This window comes from Rhincodon typus, chromosome 19, assembly GCF_021869965.1.
Source record: "Rhincodon typus isolate 14 chromosome 19, sRhiTyp1.1, whole genome shotgun sequence".
NCBI classification, from domain to species: domain Eukaryota; kingdom Metazoa; phylum Chordata; class Chondrichthyes; order Orectolobiformes; family Rhincodontidae; genus Rhincodon; species Rhincodon typus.
This window is the reverse complement of record NC_063350.1, coordinates 9,437,642-9,453,365: the sequence shown is the minus strand read 5'-3', so window position 1 is coordinate 9,453,365 and position 15,724 is coordinate 9,437,642. Positions and strand designations below refer to the sequence as shown.

Here is a 15,724-nt window from a genome sequence, read left to right as displayed (position 1 = left end):
GAAGAAGGGTCTAGGCCCGAAACGTCAGCCTTCCTGCTCCTCTGATGCTGCTTGCCCTGCTGTGTTCATCCAGCTCTACACCTTGTTATCTCAGATTCTCCAGCATCTGCAGTTCCTACTGCAGAAATTACTGGAGAAAGGCAGCACGGGGAGAGAAAGAGTTAATGTTTTGAGTCTGGTATGACTTCAGAATTAAAAGAAGCTGGAAAATGGTGTTTTTGTTATGCTGTAGACAAACAGGGAGGAGGGTCGATTGGAACAGATTGTGAGGCTGCCTACAGCAAAAGATAATGGTTGTAAAGGAGCAATAGAAATGTAAAATAGGTGTAAATGTTGGGTGTGAAAGGGAGAAAATGGGTCCACGCAGATGAGATCAAAGCCAGCAAAACACAGCCGGGGCAGAGTGTAAGAAAAGAATACGTACAGAGGTCATTCTCTGAAGTTGTGGGACTCCATATCGAGTCATGGAGGCAGTAAACTGCCTAAGTGGAAAATGAGGTGTTGTTTTTCTAGCTTGCCAGGAATTGTTGTTATCTTAATTCTGGGGCTTGCTTTGAAAATAGCCCTAGTTGCAGTTCTTCATGACATTACGCTCAGTGGTCTATTTAAGTAACTGATAAGGCCTCAGCTGGAGTATTGTTGCTATGCAACTACTTGAAACGTTTGGTGGATAGATAAAATTAAACTTGAGGTTAGCTATGAACAATGCTAACTGTGTCCTTCATCGTACCAAGTCCTGTTTACGTTTCTGCCTTATGCTTGTCTATTTAAAGTGGAACAAGCCTGTGTCTGCTCCACCCTTGAGTGAAATAACGGCTGATCTTTGACCTAATGCACTATTCATGCCTTTGTTGCATGTTCCTTTAAAACCTCAGTTAATGGATGTTATTAAACTGGAGATGGTGCAGAAAAGATTTTCAAGGATGTACCGAGACTGGAGGGTTTGAATTATACGGAGAGGCTGGGATTTTTTTTCCCTGGAGTGTCTGAGGCCGAGGGGTGACCTTATAAAATTATGAGGAGTGTAGGTAAGGTGAATAGCCAGGGCCTTTTCCCAAGGGTAGGGAAGCTCAAAACCAGAGGGAATAGGTTTAAGGTGAGAGGGGAAGGATTTAAAAGGGACCTGAGAGGCAAATTTTTCACAGAGGGTGGTGTGTATATGGAAGAAGCTGCCAGAAGAAGTGGTGGAGGCTGGTACAATTACAACATTTAAAAGGCATCTGGATAGGTACATGAATAGGAAGGGGTTAGAGGGATATGGGCCAAATGCTGGCACGTGGGACTGGGTCAGTTAGGTCCAAAATTAATAAACTCACATTCGCTATCATTGAAATCTATTTGCCACAGTTTTGCATTTAAAATTGCAAAAAAGATATCTGCAGATTTAGATAGTAACCATCTAAAACTACCTAGCTTTGTGTCATTAGCAAACTGGACACACATTTTCTATCCTATCCTCTTGTTGATGAATACAGTGAATATTTGAAGCTTTAACATTGCTACTGTGGGACACCACAAAACATACCTTCCCAAATGAAATTCTTGTCCGTTATCCCTATTCTTTCTCTCTTTCCACTCCTTTTCCTCTGCTCCTGCTCCTCCTTTTTCACTTGTGCCCTTTATGTTTCATTGTCTTCAATGTTCTTCCCACCAACATCTCTCCATTGAACCTCACTTGTCATCTTCCTGCCCAGTCTACCTACTTCGTTATGTCCTTTGAGTCCTGCGCTATTCTCCTGACATTTTACAATTTTTCCAGGCTTCTGTGCCCTGCACACCAAGGTCGAGAACATTAATATATTTCAGAAAAAGCAAGCGTCCCAATACTGATCCCTGGAAAACTCCACTAAAAAACCTTCCTCCAGCCTGAAAGATATCCATTGACCATTACTTTGCATAATAGGACAAACAACTGCCAGTACTGGAGATCTGAAACAAAACAGAAATTGCTGGAGAAAATCAGCAGGTCTCTCAGCACCATTACTTTCTATTTCCTGTTACTCAGCTAATTTTGTGTCCATGTTGCTACTGTCGTCTTTATTCCATGACCTATAATTTTGCTTGCAAGTCTGCTGTGTGGTACTCGCCTGGAAGTCTATATACATAGAGTTAATTTTTCTTAAATAATGAATTAACGTACAATTTCTTTAATCTAAAACTAAATTTGCTTGAGTTGTGAGAACTTTGCAGTTGCCCCTATGCCATAATCTTTCAGTGTTCTCATCTACTTGGTTCCTATCCCAGGGTTTTAAAATACCTGATCCTAGGGGTTTGGAATGCTTTAGCACTATTACTCTTGTTATGTTTCTGTTAATTTTTTTGAGTCCCTGATGCTGTTTCACAATTTGTTTCCTTGTGCCTTCTGGCATGCTGGCTTTTTCATCCAGTTTACTGTAAATACTGACCCAGAGTAATACAGCAAGTCAATACGTCCAACATTTCTGAATTTTTATTGACTACATCAGAGATAAACAAACACTTTGATTTTAAATTCTCAGCCTTATTTTCACATACTTTGACGGCCTTGTCCCTCGCTACCTCTGTAACCTCCAGCTTCATAACCCTTCAATATTGATGTGTTCCTCCAATTATCATTACGTTATCGCTGACACTGTGGCTATCAAAACCCTAAGGTTTAAAGGTTCCTCCTTATTCCTCTCGAGGTTCCTCCTGCTCCTTTTCAACTCCAACTTGTCAAAGAGTAAGGTTTTTGTCATGGTGATTTGCCCTAATATGTGGCTCATCACCGTCCAAAATGGAATGTGGTTGTTAGTTGTATGGGGAATTGGAATATAATGTTAAAGATGTTTTGTTACTGTTATGCAAAATGTCGGTGAGATCACTAGACTACTCTGTATGGTGTCAGTCTCCTTATTTAAGAAATGACAGAAATACATTAGAACCTGCTCGGAGAAGGTTTACTTGACTGATTCCCAGGATAGCCACATTCCCTCTCATTTTCCCCGCCGCTGTGCAGACCTCTGAGGCCAGTGTGTGGCAGAAACCTCTGGAACTAGAAGTACAAGGACACTACGTGATTGGTGTGCACGCAGACCCTCAGTGACTGTGTAGATCAGAGGGAACATTTGATGGAGGGATTACCTTGTGGGGCAAGTTGGACAGAAAAATAAGAGGTGATCTTATTGACACATGTCACATCCAGAGAGGAGTCATGTTGTGGAAGTACCGGTGTTGGACTGGGGTGGACAAAGTCAGAAGTCGTACGAAACCCAGGTTTATAGTCCAAAAGGTTTATTTGAAATCACAAACTTTTGGGGTGTGCTTCCTTCCATTTCACCTGATGAAGGGGCTGTGCTCTGAAAGCTTGTGATTTCAAATAAACCTGTTGGACTATAACCTGGTGTCATGTGACTTCTGAACCTGAGAGGAGTTGACTGGAGTGAATACTGAAAGAATATTGACCCTTCTCTATGCTATATGACTCTTGTGGGAGAGACTAGAATTTTTTTTTTAAAAAAGGGTCTTCTGTGTAAGACGAAGATGAGGAGAAATGGTTTCTCCGAGGAGTTGAGAGTCCTTGGAACTCTCCTTTGCGGGAATTTTTGGAGTCAGCCAATGAATATTTTGAATATGTAGCTGATCATTGAATAAATTAGTCAATCAGAGGTAAGTGGGAATGTGGAGATGAGACCATGTCGGAGCAGCCATAATCTTAGTGAATGAGGGAGCAGGCTCGAGGGGTTGAATCAGAACCTACTGTTCCTAATTTATATGTTTGTATGTAATCTAATGTCTTGTCACTCCTGTGAGTTAGCTTGTTGCTTTTTAATGGTAAATGTGTTCTATAAAAAGCAAGTCACTAACTCAGTGGATGAAGGCTGATAATGGATTATCAAAAGGGGGAATGTGATAATGTGGGAAGGGAAAGATTTGGCGATGTATGAGAGGAGTTTTCTTAGACTGGAAAGAGTTTATCTTTAAAAGAACTCTCTATGCAAAAGTGGTCTGGAGTGGCAAATTGAAAAACATGTTGAGCTTTGACCTGAAAATGGGGCACATGGCAATTTGTGATAATGGCCGTGTAAAACCGCAGGGAGAGAGAGAAACCAGCAGCAAAGTGGTACATATGCTGCTCTGTGTCAAAAGTTGTGATTGTCTTAGAACTAAGAAATAGGGAAAGGAAATTCACTTTTGATGCAAGCAGGAAGCAAAAAGACTTTGACAGTCATGCAGGCCATTAAAAAGAGAGGAGAAAGGAGATAAGACTGTGAAACAGCATAAAACATGAAACAATTTGTGTTGAAACAATTTAGGGAGGGCATTCATTTAAGATGACAAAGCAGAATTTTCAAAAGAATATTGTTGTGCTGAAGTGTTACCAACTGTTGAAACAAAATTCATGAATTATTTCAAAAGGAAATTACTTGTTTACTTGGCATAGAGGAGGAAGCTAGCAGGAAACTGGGATTAAGCAGCCATAGGTCACACATTTTTAAAAAAAAGTTTAACAACTGTTAACTGACACAGCTGGCCCCATGTGGAAACATGGTCCTCTGGAAATACACACTTTCAGGAAGTATCGCCAACTGCATGAAGCAGAGTTTCTGCTCTTGAGGTTACACTGGCTTTGCAACAGTGTATGGACAAAGATGCATGTTTGTGGATATCATTTTTATTTTCAGAATTATCCTGTAGCTACAGTGGAAGTTCTGGTCACCACATTACAGGAAGGACGTAATTGTTCTGGAGAGAGTGCAGAGAACATTCACTTTTTTTATGCAGAGGATGGTAAGTGTCTAGAATTTGCTGCCTGAGGTGGTGTGGAGGCAGAGACTCTAGACTTTTTAAAAAAGTACCTGGATCTGCACCTTACATTCTGCAAGCTGCAGGCCTATGGCCCGTGTGCAGGAAGATGGGATTAGAAAGGGCATCTGGATGTCGTTGGGTTGGCATGGTCAAGATGGGTTGAATGTCAATATCGTTTCTATGGTTTTAAGTGTGGCACACCAGTTAGATTAGGAGTGACGCACAGGCTGTGAAGGATATTTGATTGCCAGAGGATAGACTGTTGTTTCTGCAGTCACGGAAATCAGTTCTAAACAGTGCATAGCCATCTTGGTACGCCATAGAAAAGACTGAGTGGGCACGAGACATTCTACAGGGTTGAGAGGGGAGACACGGCCTACGTTGGAAGGGGACTCCTTTGAGAAAAGGTTGAGGTTTAGTAAAACTGGATAACATCCAGTGGTAATATTCCAGTTCCACAGAGGGATGAGGTCTCAGAGATTGCAAAGACTGCCTTCGGTTTGATTTTAGTTCAGGAACAGAAAAGGTTTTTTTTCTCATTGCTCGCTTTTTTTTGCTATGGACTTAAAGTAGTAAGAACGGATGCAAGCAAAAAATAACAGGTGATTTCAGAGAAATGTAAACATAATAGAGTAGTAATTTCATCTCAAAGTTGATAGGAAACTTGAAAGTATTAGAAACAGTGAGGGAGACCCCCACTTTGGAACGCTTGATCTAAGTGATATCTTTTTGAGGGAGTTAGTAAAGCAGTTAAGAACTTAGTATTCCTTCAGTCTTGCACTGGATTTTTGTGTTCATGTCTTGGAGTGGCCATAACCTTGTGACTCATGTGTGTTACTGAGCTACAGCTGATGATGTGGATACTTGGCTTTGTAAGTAGGGGCTTTGATTACTAAGACACTAAGTTAAGTTGAATGTTTACAACTCTCTGCTTAGGTCTTGGTTAGTGTACTGCGTGTGATTTTGGGCACTACTTATTTTTATGTGGAATATGGCCTTGGAAAGGTCTGTAAGAATTGTAAAGATGATGGACTTAATTATTTGGAGAGTTTAAATAACATTGATACAATAGATTTAACATCTTACCTTTCATTCTTCCAGGTCATGGGCCATTTTCTCACCTGTTTGATGGAAAATTTATCCCTCTTACTCGAAAAGATGTAATATGGACGGTAATACTTTTTATAGAATCTTGGGAGTATTGAACATTGCAAGAAATGCTGCTGAACTCAGCTTCATTGGAGATATCACCACAGTTAATGTAACAATGTCAATTGTTACATTAATAACACAAGAAAATGAAAACAAACCTTCCTTAGACTATCTGTTACAGACATTCAGTCATGGAGAAATGTCATTTGTGTATCAACTTTTAAATCATTAATTAACTGGGTGATCCCTTTCTTTTTTCTCAAACTGTTAAGCTAATTTTAGGATTCCTTTCCAAGTTCACTGGCACAAACCTCTTGTTAATTCTGATGTCTAAACTTTCTCAGTTCTAACAACTTGCAGATTTCTACCCTACTCTGTCTGTCATAAACCCAATTGTATAAACTTTTTTGTCCGTTATCACCACAGGGGTCTGCTATGCAGATGGCTGAAGTCATGTGCCTTGTAATGATGTATTTAGGTCACTGTTACAAATGGCCTTTATGATCTTTTCTTAAAAAACAGTCACAGAACTGACCCAAATACTTCTGACTCAGTTTTTAGTCCAAATTTCAAAAAATGATCATATGTATTTACTCACCTTTCATCACATTGTATATAGAAATAGTCATTTAACTGTTTGGCTGTAGGTATCTATGGCATTCTTTATTCTATCCTAAAATTGGCAAATATTCAGCATTATAAAGCATTTGGTAAACTTTTTATACACTTAAGCAGCAGATTTTCTGCCCAATTGCTTTGTGTTAGTGTTATACTCTATATAACCTCCTTCTGTCCTCTTCTTCTAGATCTGCCAGTCTGCCCTTGTATTCATTCTACTGTTCACCTGAACTATTACTTGTTGTATTACTATTACTGACATTCTGTCAGCTTATCAGGGAATTGATATTCTTCTGACTTCCCTAATGGACTTATTGGCAAATATCTTGTATTTATAGCCATCTAGTTGAGAACTCACAAGGCACTTGCATCTGAGATTGGGAGGCTTGAGTGTAAATATCTGTGCTCCAATTTTGGGGTGTGAGACACTGTTTGATTTTCATCTGTTATTCACCTGCATAGCACGCTGAACCAAACTTTTTTCCTTGAATCTAGCACGAGGATGCTTCATTGTCTATGTTTGAGCACCTGATCGAAACGAATGGCTTGAAAACTGTTCTGAAAAATCATGGTTTAATGTTCCCTGAAGACCTTGTATTTATCAAAGAACAGATCAGAGGCCCAATAACTGAGACGAGGAGCAATGGAGAGGCCTGCAGTACGAAGTCCTCTGAGGTAAGTAACCCCATTGAACCAATGGAAAGGGAGGAGGGATGGTATGTCTGAATTAGCAGCGTTTAAAGTTATAAATTGAAATATGGTATCTGTTTTTTTATGTCCAGTCATGGGGTTAGCAACTTTATTTAAAATAGAGGTGCAAAAACCTGGAAGAAAGCTCATGGAACTGAGCAATGTAGAATTGGAATACCATAGGCTAAATTCCAGTTCTGTGCTGAAAATGTGAAGTTATGCACATTAGCAGGAAGAAAAGAAGTGTTGAATATTATTTAAATAGTGTTAGATCACAGAATGCTGCAGTACGGAGGGATTGGTCGGGGGGGGGTCTTAGTACATGACTCAAAAAAAAGTATTCAAGTTCAACGGGTTGTAGGGAAGGCAAATGGAACGTTGGCCTTTATTTCACAGAGAATGGAATATTAAAAAAAAGGGAAGTCTTGCAAAAATTACACAAGGCAGTAGTCAGACCTCACCTGGAATACTATGAACAGTTTAGGCCCCTTATTTAAAGAGACAGCACAGAGAAGGTTCACTAGGTTGATTGTGGATATGGAGGGATTTTCTTATGAGGAGAGGTCGAGTAGATTGGATTTAGCCTCACTGGAGAGGAGACCTTATTGAAACACACAAGGTTTTCAGGAAGCCCGTAACAAAGTAGATATGCAGAGGTTGCTTCCTCTCGTGGGATAGTCTAGGACTGAAGGGCATGATTTAGAGTAAAGGGTTGCCCATTTAAAACAGATGTGGAGGAATTTTGTTTTGAGGGTGGTAAGTCTGTGGAAATCTTTACCATAGACTGCTGTAGGAGCTGAGTCATTAAGCATATTCAAGACTGAGATAGACAGTCAGACCTTTCAATCAGTAAATGAATCAAGGCTTATGGGGGTAAGGCAAGTAAGTGCAGTTGAGGTTTATCAGATCAGCCATGATCGTATTGAATGGTAGGGGATAAAAACCCCAATAAACTGATGGACTACTTCTGTTCATACATCTTATGGTTTTGCAGATTGTATTAGCTGATCAGTAATTAGAATGAAAATGTTTGGTTGTGTAATTTTTGTTACTGCCTCAATAATCCAGGGAATGATATGTCATATCCCATCATGATGAATTGAAAGTGATTTCAGTTCAATTTATAAAAAAACTAGAAGTAGCAATTTGGCAACTGTTTCCCTAATGTCCTTTTCAGCAGGAAATCCACTGTGCTTCCCTAGTCTGGAATATGCGTGATTCTCGTCTTTCAATGATAGTGATGATGGTCAACTGCCTTCTGAAATAGTTTAATAAGCCACTTAATTCATTGTTGAATTTTTGAGGGCTGTTCAAAATGGGCTACAAATGCTGGCAAAGTCAGCCATGCCAACATTTCTCAAATTAATTTGTAACGGGTAATAAAAAGATGGCACGTGAAACGGTGCAGCACTCACTCAGTACCACACAGGAACAACGGGCTTGATTTTCTTTTGTGCTCAAGTCCTGGAGTGGGACTTGAATCCACAACATTTTGACTTTGAGGCATGAGCTAGTGGCTGACACTTAGTCACTGATGGGGGACTTGGTGGCGTAGTGGTAATGTCACTAGACTAGTCATGCAAGAACCCCAGGCTAATGTTCTGGGGGTATGAGTTCAAATCCCACCATGGCAATTGGTGAAATTTCACACTAGCAGAAGCCTGGAATAAAAGGATAAAGTAACAGCAACTACATAACCATAAAAGCCTATCTGATTCATTAATATTCTTTAGGGAAGGATATCTGCTGTACTTATCCAATCTGGTCTACATGTGACACCAGACTCTCGGCAACATAGTTGACTCTTAACTACCCTCTGGGTAATTAGACATGGGCAATAAACACAAGGCTATCCACAAACCAAAAATTAAAAAAAAAACTGAATGTGAGAGCAGAAACATTAGCGGTTGACTTGGTTCAGTGAAATGGAGCAGGAGCTTTATTAGCTGGGTAAAAGACTGCACCACATCCTGATGCGACATGGTGAAGATCAGCCTATTAGCCAAGATATCTCTCTTCACCTGCAGTTGTTTCTCGTGATGTGGAGATAGAAAGAATTAAAAGGAAGAGTCTAAAAGATAGTTCTTGATATTCATTCTGTCCTCTGAAGTGCTTTTTTTTAATCTAACTGTGGTATCTTGTCTTGTCAGTGGCCATACAAAGGCCGGCCCAGAGAGAAGGGCTTTCTGTACGAAATTGTTGCCAACAAGAGAAATGGGATTGACGTTGATAAGTGGGATTACTTTGCCAGGTAAGCCTGATCTCTCAGTCTCTCTGATCAGTTGGTGATGGATATTCATTTAATCCATGCAGCTTCACAGAAGATACAAAGTTGACTGAATACAAGTGTGGCAGATTTGGTGCTAATACTTAGTTTAAAGAACAGGTTTCAACATTAATACCGTTTTGTTCCAATTTTATTCCTCCTGCTCCTGAAATTGTTGGTTTCTGCTGGTACACTGTTACCATAGGAACTGGTTATCCACTGGCGCCTCATTTAAAAAGCGAATAGTTGTATGTGAGTAGATGTTTGCTGAAACCAGAACTGTATGCTGTGCTCCAGATGAAGTCTAACTAGGTCTTTGTATGTTTGTGGCAAAGCTCCCCCTGTTGATTTGTAGTCCTTTAGGTACAATAGCAGAAATTCCGTCAGTCTTTACTGTATTTTGTTTGTTCATCTTTATCTGCATCATTTTAGCGATTTTGTTTACATGGACCCCTAAATCTCTTTGCTTGTCACTGTTCACCAAGTATATACACATACCATCGCTTCCACCTTAATTTCATGGACTTTCATCTGCGTAACATGCCTTCTGAGTGTCAAAGCCCAAATCTGCAACACCTTACAGATAACCTTTGTTACCTCATCAAAGAGGTCAATCACATGCGTCAGACATGATCTTGCTTTAACAAATCCATGCTGCTTCTCTTCGCTTAACTTTCATCTTTCCTGATTTAAAAAAAAAATGTTTATTTTGAACCTACTGATTTTCGGTAGTTTTACCAACACTGATGTTAGGCTAACTAGCCTTTATCACTCTTCTCTTTCACGAATAATCATCTTTGTTTAGAAGCTCACCAATCACCTGGCATGAATGAAGATTGAATCATGACGACCAGTTCTCACTGTTTTGCTTTCTCATTGTTTTTCACTTAGAGCCATTAGAGTCCTATAGCACGGAAACAGACCCTTTGGTCCAACTCATCCGCACCCACCAGATCTCCTGACCTGACCTAGTCCTGTTTGTCAGCATTTAGCCCAAATCCTTCAACGCTTCCTATTCATATACCCATCCAGATGCCTTTAAATGCAGTCATTGTACCCACCTCCATCACTCTGTGTGAAAAAGTTACCCCTTAAGTTACTTTTAAATTTTTCCTTTCTCAACTTAAACCTAAAGCGTCTGGTTTTGGACTCCCTTACCCTAAGAAAAAGACCTTGTTTATATACCCTGTCCATGCCCCTCATGATTTTATAAACCTGTGTAATGTCACCCCTCAATCTCTGGTGAAAAATAGTCCCAGCCTTTTCAACCTCTCCCTATAGCTCAATCCTCAAACCCTGGCAATATCCTTGTAAAATTTTCCTGCACCTTCTCAAGTTTAACAACATCTTTCCTACAACAGGGCGACCAGAATTGTTCTTCCAGTAATTTCATGGCATTCCATCTGGAGCAGATGAAGCGTGCTCTTGGATTCAGGACATGAACTCTGTTTCTGTTTTCACAGATGTTGCCAGACCAACTAAATTTGTCCAGCTGTGTTTTTCAGATTTCAAATCTCCAGCATCTGCAATATTTTGTCTTTATTCAGTTATGATCTTCTTCTGAGTGCAAGGTCTCTGCCTATTACTGTTCAAAATGTCCTTGTCCTCTCTTCGTGTAATGTCCACATGCTTTACAAAGCCAGTACCAAAGGAGTCATATTCAAACTTTGGCTGTGTCCTCTCAGTGAACATCTTTCTTTGAGCTCCTAAAATGCTCGACATTTTCCCTAGCTAACCACTTGCTCTCATCTTTATTTAATTACAAAATTAGAAGATTAAAATTTTTCAATCTAAATGACAATTCCTGAATTGAGAAATCAAACAGATGGAATATTATTAGATGTAGACCATATGGAAATGAAACGAGGATGCACTTTCCTCTAATTGGAAGTTTATTTACAATTTTATGAAGTGTACAGAGAAGCGGTTGTTTTGCATACAGCAGGCTAAATGAGACGATTTAATAACTCTTGCAACTTTATTAAAATAAATTAATCTGCAGTACACTTCAAGTGGTCAAGTATACTATTATGCTTAAAATAGTTTAAAAAAATGGCAAAGTCTCAATTCGAGTGGGCAATTCAGACATTTGGTGTTACAGCTGATTATCTCAGAATATTATAAAAAAAATTAAAGCATTTTGAAGCATTAAGATCTAAAGCATTAAATCATACCTTAAATTTCATGAGTAGGGGTTTAGGATATCTTCTGTTAAAAATTCCACCACAAGAAGTATTGTTGAAGAAAATGAAGATATCTAAATCTTCAGCCATTAGATTCCCATGTTCTTATCTAATGATCTCATACTTTGCCAATGCTGTCATTATCTTTGTGCAGTTTTTTCTCCCCCCTTTCTATTGTCAAAAAAGAGTTGGATCATTCAATATTAATAATTATTTAAATACTGAGGATGTCTTATCATGAAGTTTATGAGCTTTTAGCTGGTCAGATTGTTTATACAGTAATATAGTAATCCAACTGTGACTTTGGTTAATGAATGCCTAATGGCACCTTTCATGAATTAAGTGAAGATTATGCCAAAATGGCTGCCACACTTGCAGATGAGGCTCATCAAGCCAACCAGCTGCAGGAGGGGTCAGCATCGACACATGCCCTGATGTCATGAAGCTGGGGCTTGGGGGTGGGGGAACTGGGGATGAGGGGACAGTAGTCTGAGGGTACGTCGGAAACTACAGCTGATGAAACTGAGCTTCATCTCCCCAGCATGTGGTAAAATGTCTATTTTTAAAATCTGAACATCAGCAAAATCTCGTCCTTCCATCCTGCGATAGTGTGTTTTTTTTAAATTTCCGTATGTGATGCAGGTACCACTGTTTGGGCCAGCATTTATTGCCCATCTCTCGTTACCCTCAGATGTGGTGGGCTCCTTTCTTGAGTTGCAATCCATTTTGGATTGAAGGTGGAGGATGTTTGGTTTCAGATTTGGCTCTAAGGCTATGCCTGTAAACTCTGCCTTTGCCCCCCTCTCCTCTGTGTGGCCTGGTAATTGAAGAGAGCTTGGCTGGAGAACCAATGGGGAGTGCCAGTCCTGTAACCAAAGGGCAGAGCTGAGCTAATCCTTCTCCTTGTCCAAATGGCATAATCCCCACTGTGCATTTGCAGACAGACTATCGACATCTGCCAGCTGCGACACTGTTCCTGCATGTGCATGCTCGTTGCTTTACACTTGGCCCTCAGAAGAACTAACTCGTAGGCTTATAATTACAAGTCTGTTCCACATACAATTTAGTTACTATCCCATGTGTAATTATCCTTGTATTTTTCGAGACCTGCTTTGGCCTAAAGGTGAACTCTTTTCATGCACATCCCAATGTAACAGAAGTATTGGGAATGATTTTTAATTAACAGGGAATTTTGTAAACATTGGTTTTTGAAAGAGAATTGTTCAACTTCTACATGTGTTAAATGACTAGTTTCTTCCTAAGCTTAATGTATTAAGAACAGCAGTACAGCACAGGAGTAGGCCCTTCGGCACACCAAGCTTGCGTTGATATATGACACCTTTCTAAACTAAAATCTTTCTGTCTCTACATGTTCTGTATCCCTCTATTTTCTGCCTATTCATGTATCTATCAAGATGCCTCTTAAATGTTGCTATGGTATCTGCTTCTACCACCTCCTCTGACAGTGCATTCCAGGCACTTACCACACACTCTGTATAATAAACTTGCCTCTCACATTTCCTTTAAACTTGCCCGTTTTTACCTTAAACCTATGCCACATGTAACTGGCAATTTTACTCTTGGGAAGAAGAATTTTCCATTCTATCCATTAATTTCATAAATTTGTAAACTCCTATCAGGTTGCCCTTCGGCCTCTGATGTTCAAGTGAAACCAAAACGAGTTTGTCCAATCTCTCCTTCTAGCTAAAACCCTCCGAACCAGGCAACATCCTGGTAAACCTATTCAGTACCCTCTCCCAAGTCTTCCATATCCTTTTGGTAGTGTGGAGACCAGAAGTGTACATAATATTTCAAGTGTGGCCTAGCTAAAGTTTGATACTGCTGCAGAACTGTAAGTCCTTATTCTCAAAGGGTAATGTTGTAAATATATTTGAATTCTACCTTTTTAGCAATTTTCTGTTCTAATTGTATGTATGTTCCTACATTGTTTCTGAAGGGACTGTCATCATCTAGGAATCCAGAACAACTTTGACTTTGTACGCTTCCTCAAGTTTGCTCGAGTTTGTCAAATTCGCAAAATGAAGTGTATTTGCACTCGAGATAAGGTAAAACCTATTTTATGGTGATTTCAAAACAAAATCTGTTTTTTCACTGGCTGACCAGCACCTGTTCAAACATTAGTTAACTCGGGAATTGGCTAGCTCATTTGGCTGGATGGCTGGTTTGCAATGTAGAGTGATACCAACAGTTTGGGTTCAATTCCCACACAGGCTGAGGTTACCCTGAAGGACTCTTCTTCTTAACCTCTCCCCTTGCCTGAAGCGTGGTGACCCTCAGATTCAACCACGACCAGTCATCTCTCTCTCTCTCACTCTCATGAACGAGTAGCCCTATGGTCTTTAATCTTTATTTAACTCAAAACTCAGTTCTGCTAGGTTGGAGGATGGCAGAAGTAATACCATTGTTTAAAAAAGTAGGGAGCGAGGAAACTAAGAACTACCAGCTGGCTACCCTAACACTCATAGGAAGTAAATAAAAACCATTCTGAGGAAGAGATAGTAAGAACTGCAGATGCTGGAGAATCCGAGACAACAAGGTGCAGGGCTGGATGAACACAGCAGGCCAAGCAGCATCGTAGGAGCAGAGAGGCTGACGCCGACGCAACTCCGCCCACAGCCTCCACAGCCAGCAGCTCCAGAGGAGACAGCAGCACCCAGCCCTGCCGAGTCTTCACCATCCCTCCAGACCTACCCCTTACTGAGGACGAACGGTCGGTCCTCAGTAAAGGGCTCACCTTTGTCCCCCTCCACCCACACATCAACGAATACCGCTCACGCTTGGACATAGAGCAGTTTTTCCGCCGCCTCCGCCTCCACGCTTACTTCTTCAACCGTGAACCTAACCCTCCCTCTACTGACCCCTTCTCCCGCTTCCAACACACCCCTCCTCCTGGACACCACCCCAAGGCCTCCTACCCTCCCTCGACCTCTTCATCTCCAACTGCCGTCGAGACATCAATCGCCTCAAGCTCTCCACCCCTCTCACCCACTCCAACCTCTCCCCTGCAGAACGTGCAGCCCTCCGCTCCCTCCGCTCCAATCCCAACCTCACCATAAAACCCGCGGACAAGGGAGGCGCAGTTGTAGTATGGCGCACTGACCTCTACATCGCCGAGGCCAGACGCCAACTCTCCGACACCACCTCCTACCGCCCCCTTGATCATGACCCCACCCCTGAGCACCAAACCATCATCTCCCAAACCATCCACAACCTCATCACCTCCGCTGACCTCCCATCCATGGCCTCCAACCTCATCGTTCCCCAACCTCGCACTGCCCGCTTCTATCTCCTTCCCAAAATCCACAAACCTGAATGCCCTGGTCGACCCATTGTCTCCGCCTGCTCCTGCCCCACTGAACTGATCTCCAACTATCTAGACTCCATTTTCTCCCCCTTGGTCCAGGAACTCCCTACCCATGTCCGTGACACCACCCACGCCCTCCACCTCCTCCAGAACTTCCAATTCCCTGGTCCCCAACATCTCGTCTTTACCATGGACGTCCAGTCCCTCTACACCTGCATTCCCCATGCAGATGGCCTTAAGGCCCTCCGCTTCTTCCTGTCCCGCAGGCCCGACCAGTCCCCCTCCACTGATACCCTCATCCGCTTAGCCGAACTCGTCCTCACACTCAAGAACTTCTCTTTCAATTCCTCCCACTTCCTACAGACAAAGGGGGTAGCCATGGGTACCCGCATGGGCCCAAGCTACGCCTGCCTCTTTGTAGGTTACGTGGAACAATCCCTCTTCCATACCTCCACCGGCCCTAAACCCCACCTCTTCCTCCGTTACATTGATGACTGTATCGGCGCCGCCTCGTGCTCCCATGAGGAGCTCGAACAGTTCATCCACTTCACTAACACCTTCCACCCTAACCTTAAGTTTACCTGGACCATCTCTAACACCTCTCTCCCCTTCCTGGACCTCTCTGTCTCCATATCGGGCAACCACCGAGAAACCGATATTCATTTCAAGCCCACCAACTCCCACAGCTACCTAGAATACTCCTCCTCCCACCCACCTTCCTGC

General features: G+C 41.6%; 1 protein-coding gene across 1 annotated transcript in view; it reads left to right on the top strand.

The window, feature by feature from the left end:
* Window positions 1-5,866: 5,866 nt before the first annotated feature.
* Window positions 5,867-15,724, top strand: part of LOC109917871 (deoxynucleoside triphosphate triphosphohydrolase SAMHD1-like) — a 152,356-nt gene continuing 142,498 nt past the window's right edge. The window contains exons 1-4 of the mRNA XM_048608356.1: window positions 5,867-5,939; window positions 7,033-7,212; window positions 9,378-9,478; window positions 13,634-13,742. Coding sequence (XP_048464313.1) covers window positions 7,054-7,212; window positions 9,378-9,478; window positions 13,634-13,742 — 369 coding nt within the window. The 5' untranslated portion in view covers window positions 5,867-5,939; window positions 7,033-7,053. The remainder of the gene's footprint in view (window positions 5,940-7,032; window positions 7,213-9,377; window positions 9,479-13,633; window positions 13,743-15,724) is intronic.